This window comes from Phragmites australis, chromosome 24 (assembly GCF_958298935.1).
Source record: "Phragmites australis chromosome 24, lpPhrAust1.1, whole genome shotgun sequence".
NCBI classification, from domain to species: Eukaryota; Viridiplantae; Streptophyta; class Magnoliopsida; order Poales; family Poaceae; genus Phragmites; species Phragmites australis.
This window is the reverse complement of record NC_084944.1, coordinates 8,391,530-8,401,148: the sequence shown is the minus strand read 5'-3', so window position 1 is coordinate 8,401,148 and position 9,619 is coordinate 8,391,530. Positions and strand designations below refer to the sequence as shown.

The 9,619-nt window shown below is 44.6% G+C and overlaps 1 protein-coding gene across 1 annotated transcript; it reads right to left on the bottom strand.

Annotated features, from left to right (window-relative positions):
- Positions 1–1,494: 1,494 nt before the first annotated feature.
- Positions 1,495–3,199, bottom strand: LOC133907586 (BTB/POZ and MATH domain-containing protein 2-like). Its single transcript, XM_062349657.1, has one exon. The coding sequence runs from the start codon at positions 2,821–2,823 to the stop codon at positions 1,723–1,725; it is 1,101 nt and encodes a 366-aa protein (XP_062205641.1). The 5' UTR covers positions 2,824–3,199; the 3' UTR covers positions 1,495–1,722.
- Between the last annotated feature and the right edge of the window lie 6,420 nt (positions 3,200–9,619).

Here is a 9,619-nt window from a genome sequence, read left to right as displayed (position 1 = left end):
CATTGAACTAGGCTGAAGTTCTCACGTGTTTAACTAGCATAACTGCACAAATATGAAATGGAACGTAAACAGTTCATAGAGAGTACAAATTAAGCCTTGGAGTATTGAGGCTCGTGTAGTTGTTGCTCGATAGCTGCCTCTAGAAGTCCAACAAAAATAGGAAGTGCATCAATTACATACAATTTGTGAACATAGAAAAATTAATATGGGCTTGTATTTACCACAAGTGCGATGATGATCTGAAATACATACAAGACAAGAATTATACCGGTATACAAATGCTATGCTGTAATGAGGGAGAAAAAAAATGATAGATCAGGACATGGACAGAAGCTCGGGTTGTAGATATATATAATCAAAGCAAGAACACAATGGCGCATGGATTTATGAAGAGAAAATCACACTGCAGAGCAGTACATTGCAGACAAGTTGTATTAATATCTTCTTGGGCAGCCTACCCGATCATGGTCTTCTCAAGTTGGCTTCAGTCGATATGCATCATCAACTGACTCAATCTTTCCACAAGTGAAGAGGAACTTATTGAAATAACAACAACAACTCGTGAGGTATCCTTAGGAAGCATGGACCTAGAAAATAGCTCTAAACTGCTACGACATTCTTTTAGAGTAACAGCTGCTGCTTCTTTAACCAATCATGGAACCAGCTTTACAATCATTTTTTTATGAAACAAAAGTAACTCTGGTAGACAATGATAAATAGGCCTTGGAAAGAGCGCTAAAATGCTTTGGAATTTTTTTTAAGGGAGAACTGCTGCTTCTTTAATTAATCATGAAACCAGTGATGCCACCATTGTTTTAAGGGAACAAAAGCAACTATGGTAGATAATGATACAAAAATAGCAATGAACTTACTACTATGCGATTATTAGCTAGAGGTAAATAATGATAAATCAGGACCAAAACAGTTGTTAAACTTGTAGAGCAATTCCACTCACCTGTATATAGTCGTCAGCAGTTGATGCAATGCACATTGCGCCAAGCTATCAAGAACATACAAGTCCGTCCAATCTGAACCTACATGAAGACTTGTTCTGAACAACAGGCGCATCAACATGGATAACGGTACAATCAATTTCAGTACAGAGTTGCAGAATTGAAATGCTTGCAACCATCATCTGAAAGGAGAACAAATGTCTATAAGATACTTCCAGGCCATTGTGGAGAGCTTTAAGCGAACTACATGTTCATCAGATCAGCATACATGTCTTAGTTAAAAGTTATGCTCTCCACAAAGGACACAACGACATGTATCTGCTAGAAAAAAATGAGGTACAGTGCACCCTTTTAAAGATTGAACTACACATGTATCTGCTAGTACTAATACTCCCTCCAGCCACAAAATTTGTGCTGTTTTGGACATCGAACAAACTCTCCAAAATGTATCTTTGACAACCGATTTCTATCATGATACATCTATCAAAGTAGCAACATTATGATAATGGAAGTATTGTTTCCAAGCAACGCTACCCCTATCACTTCCATGTGTCCAATCTAAACATTGATAGAGATATCTCAATTTTTAGAGTTTAAAAAGATTAGCCGCACATATCCCAGAACAGTAACTTTTGTGGCTGGAGAGAGTTTTTGATAGAAAAGCCACTAACTAATTATCTTCCTGGACAGTTGCATTTCCCATTACTTAAACCTGAAAGGGTGAAACCCCAGGCCATGTCGAACATGTCCCTAATCTTCTTCTCCCAGGTCAACGTGCAGCAAGCTTGGACATCAACTCCTTGATAAGGTAGGGGCAGCTAATGGTCAGATGATCAAAACCATCGGTTGCCATGACAGCATTCAGCGCCCCAGGGGTCTTGAGAAACTCGACGCAAGCATCCTTGAGCCCATGGCAACGGTGTTGCTCAGCAAGCGCTAAAGTGGTCGCCGCCGTGCTCACATCGATGTGCCGGCACAGCGTTTCCTCGCAGATAATCTTGAGCCTCTCCATGCCGTACCTGTCCGCGGCCACAAGCAAGTGTTGTGCCATCAAGGCCTCTTCCTCGCGCCCGGCCTTCCACTCCGGCAGCGAGTCGGTGTATATGAAATGCAGCAGGTTCCTGAACACGTCAGCCCTCATGTCCTCAATCTCCACGCAGTGCGTCCCAGCGCCTTCCTTCATCGCGCCGAACAACTCAGCCTGGAACACGGGCGACCGCACAGCGAGCACGCACCGGTGCGCGGCGAAGTCCTCCCCGTCGACTCGGAACTGCACGTCGGCCCCCTGCTCGCTCACCAGGAGGTTGCCTAGGTGCCGCGGCAAGTCCGGCGGCGGCACCACGATGAGCGCAGCAGTTGCGGCGACGGCGGCGGTACCAGAGGCCGCGGACGCAGCGTCCTCGGCGCGGAACTCCGTGACGACCGAGATGTCGCACCTGACGGAGAAGCAGTCATCCTTCAGGTGCCTTGACTTGTCAAGCGCATCCCTCTTGATGAAGCTGGTGAACCCCCAGTGTGCGCCGGGGCTGACAAACTGGTTCATCTTGGTCGTCTTGGTGTGGGATGGCACGGGCTTGCCAGCGCGGTCGAGCAAGCTAATCGTGAACTGCGCGAGCACTGGGCCGCCAGCGGCACAGGCATCGTCGAGGACGAGGAAGAGGGAGATGTAGTCCGCCCGCTCGGCGCAGTCTCCGTTGGGGAGGTAGGCGAGGTGCCAGGAGTGGCCCCCCACGGGGAAGGAGCAGGACCTGAGGTGGACGCCGGTGGCGAGGCCCTTGGTGCGTGAATAGCCGTCGATCTTCAGGACGTGCGACCCAAACGCCGTGGTTGCGACGATGGCTGACGTGGTGGACGCCGGGTCGGTCGACATGGCGGTGGCCAAGTGGGGCGGCGGCGGCGGCGGTGGCCTGGGAGGGAAGGGAAGGGCGGCGCGCGGCAAGGCTTTGGGGCTTAACCTTCTGCCAAGATTGCGTGCTACCCTTCAGATCGAGACTAGTAGCAAACGGACGCCCCTAAGATCATCGCATCGATTCACATGCTCCTCAAACTCTCTGGAATAAATCGTTTGAACACCAGAGGTTTTATATCTGGTGGCACAGGGGTCGGAAGAAACGGAATGGTGGCACAGGGATCGCCGGTGCCTGTGGTGAGGGAGAATCAGAGATAGGTGGGAGAAGTCAAGAGGGGAAGCCGTGGTGAGGGAGAATCAGAGATAGGTGGGAGGAGAAGTCAAGAAGGGAAGCCGTGGAAGGTCGCGACTCGCCGGGGAGAGGGAGGAGGAAGGGGGGTGTGAACTCGTGGAGCCGGCTGCATGCATGCCAGCCAGGGGAAGGTTTTAGATTAGAAAGCTTTAAAAGGCCATTCAATGTTCTATTTTTTCCCGTTACATATTACCATTAAAATCCCTACATATTTTGAGAGACTACTAAAAGTTTGATTTTTGCCACTTATATCTTAACATTATTGTAATGCTTCTAGTCTAGTGAAACACGTGGAAGAGTCCCATGAAAGGCAATTAAAATCGCAATCCCACCAACACCCATACAACTTGATCAAATCTTTATCTTGAGTTATATCTACTAGGATCGCATTTCGACGACTCAATCAAATCTTTATGTTGAGTCATATCTAGTAGGATCGTGGTAGAGCCGTAGTAGAATCATGAGTCATCCCATGTTATAAAAGATTGGTAGGCGTTTATTTGTTGTGTTTTATATCCCTTGATAATCTGAGTTCTATGGTAAATATGATTAGTAACTATATTAGAGATTAAGATCTTGAGGTTTGAGATAATTTAATTATATATGATTATTATTATTTTTAATTCCATAGTATAAAATGACCTGTAATGACATGGTTGTTAAATTGCTATTCTAGTCATAATTGTGCAAATGATAGGCAACCAAATTTTCCATTCAATGAACAATAAGATAGATGTTAAGAAAATTAGGTTCCAAAGTATACAATCGTACTATACATAGAAAATTGAAATAACATATAATAATTGTCGAATCCGGTGGGATTTTATATTGTACGTTCGTAAATGTGATCCTAAGCATCTTTGACCCAATTCAGAATGGCGATTTTAACAACCTTATTCCCATGGCATATCTATATTGTGATTATTATCAGCCAAGAGGTTATTGCTAATATGAAGTTCAGCTTTTTGTCGAAGGTCTGAAACCGTTCATTTTCAGTCTTTGTGAGGCCTTGTCTGACGGGCCCTTAGCTGGCGGTTTTAGGGTAGTTAAACACCTGGAAAAGATGGTTGGCTGCAACACTTGATTTCCTTCTTATATTTTAAGTGATGTCTATGAGCTATGTTATCATTTAGATATGTTGCATAACCCCGAAAAAACTGAGGATAAAATTCTTGAGCGTCGCACGGCTTTGGTTCATGATTCCTTAATTTGTCTTTGACGCTCGTAGGTGCTTCGGGTGGCGGCACCGATCTACGGCAGAAATCGAACTAGGCTTGTGGGAAATTGAGTTTCAAGTCAATGGCAGAAGACCAGACTAGGCTTGGGGAAGCTGAGGTCCACAAGGGTCGTGGAAGACAGGAGACACCGGACTATATGCATCAGTACCTGTGGAAGGACAGATCGTGAAGAATAAGTTGAGGCACAAGGTGGCAAGTGGCAAGCCGATCGATCGATTCAAGTTCTTGTTTTGTGACACTTTTTTTTTATAAGCGGTTGTTTTATCAATGTCACCTAGACGAACATATAACATAAAATCTCTAGAGTGACCCTAAGTTTAAATATTGATTTTTAAGAGGCAAAGTTTAAATATCGATTTTTAAGGGAGGCAGTTGGTCTATCAAGTTTGCACTGTGATCTTGCCCTACAATCACTTAACAATTTGGTTGTAATATCACTGTGATCTTGCCCTACAATCACTTAACAATTTGGTTGTAATATAGGGGGATTAAATACTTGTAAATACAAAACCCTAAGTAATAAATATATACTATTAAAAGCCAAAAGTAAATGGTGTTGAAAATAATAATGAATACAACAATGGTTAAAAGTAGGATAGAGGACACCCTAGACCATGTAGCTAGTTGGTCGCACAGATCAACAAATGATCTACATGTTAGTGAATAAATAAGATAAAGATCAACCGTAGAAATTAAGTATGCTTGCCACTTAGGTGACACACCCTAATTTCCTTTTGCTTGCGGATCTCTTATGTGGGTCATTAGACAAGAACGATCATACTTTGCACACGATAACATCACCAGCCACTTGGAAATTAGAGGACTTGATGTGGTCGCCGAAGGGTACAGCCTTTGTCAGGAGTAGTTGTCGATCTGGAGCATGTGTTGCTCGGTGGTTGTGCCGACATTGATGGAGGAGGAGGATGGCTGCAAGGATGCACCGTTGCCGCAGACAGATGACGCTGAGGCTGACATTTCAGTCCTATAATTAGGGCGGCGTAAACTTGAGCTTATTTTAGACCAAAGGCTTGACCCTGCTTGTCGGAGGATTAACTCCAGTCGCAGGGATCCCGAGAGACCCCTTTTTAGAGATTCGGCCAGGGGGATGATCCTGAGTATGTTCGTCGGAGAAATAAATGGGAATGAATGCAACGACCGGTGGTGGCGGAGATGACCTAGTGCAGAAAGGAGTAAATGCACCGGAATTTAGACAGGTTCGGGCCGCACGGGGGCGTAACACCCTACTCCTGTATGGATACTATAAATGCCCTGAGGAAGTCCCTCAAGGATGTTGCTGGTTTGCAAGAATGTGGGTCTATCTTAGAGCCTGGGGCTCTTTGTTCTTCGGCCTGTCTCGTGCTGCTCACTTCTCAGCCGTGTTTCTCTTGCGCTGTGTTCTTGTCTATGCTTGTGTGTTCTCTCTTTTTCCCATATATTCAAGGATATATTCCAGATGTCTTCCAAGCTCCCTTCCTTCTGTACCGCCGGCTGCTTTAAATACTCGCAGGAAGCAACGTGCCCCGAACGGGAGGGAGGGGGCACGAGTTCCAAGACACCATAAATGGAAAGGGCGTCATCATTTCCTCTGGGCGAAGTGACCGGGGGTGGAAAATACGGCACACGCCCGGTCATCCGTCATCATAAATACCCTGGCAACGGGCGCCGTGGAGAGGGCCCACCGGGCAGCCGCAGAGCGGCCCGGTGTGCCCGTCCTATCTTGTTCCCCTGCCACAGCAGCGCGGCAGACGGAACGCCTTGGCCCTTACAACGCTATCCTGAGACGGGCCAGATGGCACGGGACGGGACCTGTGCAATTAATAACCCCACGCCTCTCTGCCAGAATGTGGCAGGAACTGACGCTGAGCACAGCGGGAGCAATTGGAGGTGACAGGCCATGCACGCTCTTTAAATGCGGCCTCGGGCCTTTGACTGGCTGACACCTCATCGGTGGGCCCCTCGGGGGCCTCTGCCGGGGGGCTTTCTGGGTCGTCAGGGTACCGAGTGCTCGGGGTACTGTTGGCACTCCCCCCCAAGTCCTGTTGGAGCATACACAAAGGATATCGCTCCCCCTTGAGTCATGAAGTCTCAAGTGTTCACTCATGATTGTCACTTCTCCATCTTCGGATTGACGGGCATCAAATTAAGCACATAGATCTTTCTAGAGCTCCCACAAGAACTCCAAGAGCTCATCAAGACATCTTCAATCAACAAAGATCGGCTAGGTGTTGCCAACCACTAAGAGTAACAAGCCAATAACTTCCCTTAACCAAGATCAAACCTAGACTACAGCTAGATGCACACTTGCTACTCTCCAAGCACTAATGATGTCATTAATCTTCAATTTAGAATTTTGGAATTCACTCAAGTGCATTCTCTTGCTTCTTGATGACATACACAGTGTATGAGCTCTTCTGGGGTTGTAAGAGAGACATATGAGACCAAGTGAAGGGGTATTTATAGGCTAAAGATCCAAAATTAGACATTGCCTAATAACTCACTATTTTTGTTAACACCGGATGATCTGGTGAGCATATCCTCACAATCACCGGATAATCCAGTGAGTACAAACTTCAGAGTCCCACTGTGCTAGCTGTCATTAGCTGTTACTGCTAAGAAATAGATCGGTGTGGGAATCCGGTGAGCATACCTTTAGCACCGGACCATCCGGTCAGTTGACCTCTAAATTTCAAACAGCTGCAACCTTCTCTGCAGAGTTGCTCTAGTGCTCGTTTTGTCCATCACCGGACCATCCGGTGAACTGAGCAACTTTAAACTGTCTGAAGCAACCTCTCTGTAAAAATTAGTCCGGTGACACCATCTGGTGCACTTCACTTAGCACTGGACTATCCGGTCACTTGACCTTCAATTTTCAGCACTTGAAATTGCCTCTACAAGAATTAATCTGGTAGTCTCATTTTTTTATCACCGGATAATCTGGTGAGTTCAACTTCAATTTATCTGGAAAATTTTGCTTCTGTTGAAATTAGTCCCGTGCTCTCACCATACTATCACCGGAGTATCCGATGAAACACTTCGCAAACCTTTGGCCACATGTCACTAAGAAAAGGTTCCGGTGAATACCACACTTATGCACCGAATCATCCTGTGCACTCAATTGTCTTCTGTTCTAGACCAAGAGATAATAATCCGATGAGAACAAAAGTCACATCATCGGACTATCCGGTGGAGCTAACTTCACTGAGCTTGTCCAATTCAATCTTTTCTTGAGCTCTAACTTCACGATATCTCAAGCATGAGCTTCTATGAGCTACCTAGTTCTAGAATTTCATAAATGTGCATCAAACCAAATCTAGACTCAACTAGATCAAGTTACTACTCTTAGTCCCTCTTTATAGTATAGTCAAAAAACTAAGAAAGAATCCCTATACTACTCTAAGTATCATTCATCTCCCTTGTGACACTTACAACTAGAAGATCCTTAATCTTAATACACATCTCCTTTGATCATCCATATAATCAACTTGGGGACTAAGAATACCTAATCATCATTGTGAACTAAAATTTTTTATACCCTTCAAAACAAATTTATTAGTCGCAATGATACGATTGTTATTAATCACCAAAATACTTACCACTTACCTAGAGGCTTAGATGCTACAACTTTGCAATTGAACATGTTGGCTACTCTGTTTTGCTCTAATTCAGAAGCTCCCAAAACAATGACATCACTCTTTTGGTAATTAATCTTTAATCCTGATATGCTCTCAAAATAGTAAATGATGAATTTTGTGTATGTAATGGATTGATCATCTAGCTCAAAGAAGATGATAGTATTATCAACATACTATAGTATTATCAGCATACTTTAGGTTAGTGATTCCTTCAAGATTAGATGTGGGACAAGGTCTTTATCCATCCGTCTCTTTGCATTGGTGAGTAAAACATCTAAAGTATCCCCAATCAAATTAAATAAAAGTGGTGATAAAGTATCGCCCTGTGTAAGCCTCTTATGAGTTCTAAAAAAGTCACCAGGAGATCTATCAATATTTATCCCCACTCCACCTCTTCCACAGCCTGTTTAATCCAACTGATCCATTTCTCAGAAAAAAAAAATTTCTCAGAATCTCCTCTGAAAAACTTCACTGAACTAGTGAACTAGATGATAGTGAATTGGAGACAAGATCACAAGAATCCGTGATACAACTGCAAAGCTAGTGAACTATCGCAGGCCGATCAATCCAGGGGGCATAAAAGAAGCAAACAATCCATCTTTCTTTGAGCAACATATCATGCTGCCAACAAGATCGAAAAACACTTGCAGGGTGTTTGATTGTTCGCTATAAACGCAGCAGAGACGTACGGCTTGTCGTGGTCAGCCGGCCGGCCGGCGGCAGACGGACTGGCGCGGCCTGCTCTTCTCCCTCTCCCTCGGGCGCGTTTTGATCACTGACTCGCCCCTGCTGTTCTTCAAGAAGAGGGTTTAACTCGGAGGCACAGTGGAGTGGCGAAATGTGGAGGAAAGTGCGTGGATTGGATGGGTTTGTTTCCTTTCTTGGCAAATGTTCTGGGCCCTTGGTAAGCATTGGGCCTATACAGAATTGTACCTGGAGTAAATTGGTTTGTGATGAGCCTTCTGGGTGTAGATGAGACTGTGTAGTGTTTAAAAGAAGATGAGCCTGTGTAGTAGTCGTTTTAGGCTATCTTCAATAAATACTTTAAAAATTCATCCCTTATAATACTATTACAGCATCCCTAATACTATTACAATATTTTCTATTTTTTTCATCTCCAACAACTACACTATTTCCTACCTTCCATTACTCCCATCTTCTTTTCGGCCCCACAGTCATACTCTATAAACAGTGTTGAGTATTGCTACAGTAATCCACAAATTTGGAGCAGCACGCTCCCTCCTGGCCGTATCCTATAGCGGTGATACGGCACCTATTGGAGATGGATACGGGAGTCAAGAATCGGCAAAAGAATAGCACAGTACCAAGCACAGTGATACGGAGAGGGAATTGTTGAAGATAGCCTTAGCCATGGCAGTATTCGGCCTTTTGAAGTTCGCATACAAATTTCGGAACTCCTCTTATAGAATTAAAAAAATGAAACTAGTAGTTAAATTTGGAAATGTGAATCAAAATGCTGTCGATTTGAATTCACATAGGAATGGAAACGGAATCCTTTTCTTCAAATTCCAGGGATCCAAACAGGGCATAATAGACACTGGATGGTCTTGCCATCCAAAGGCCTCTTCGATACA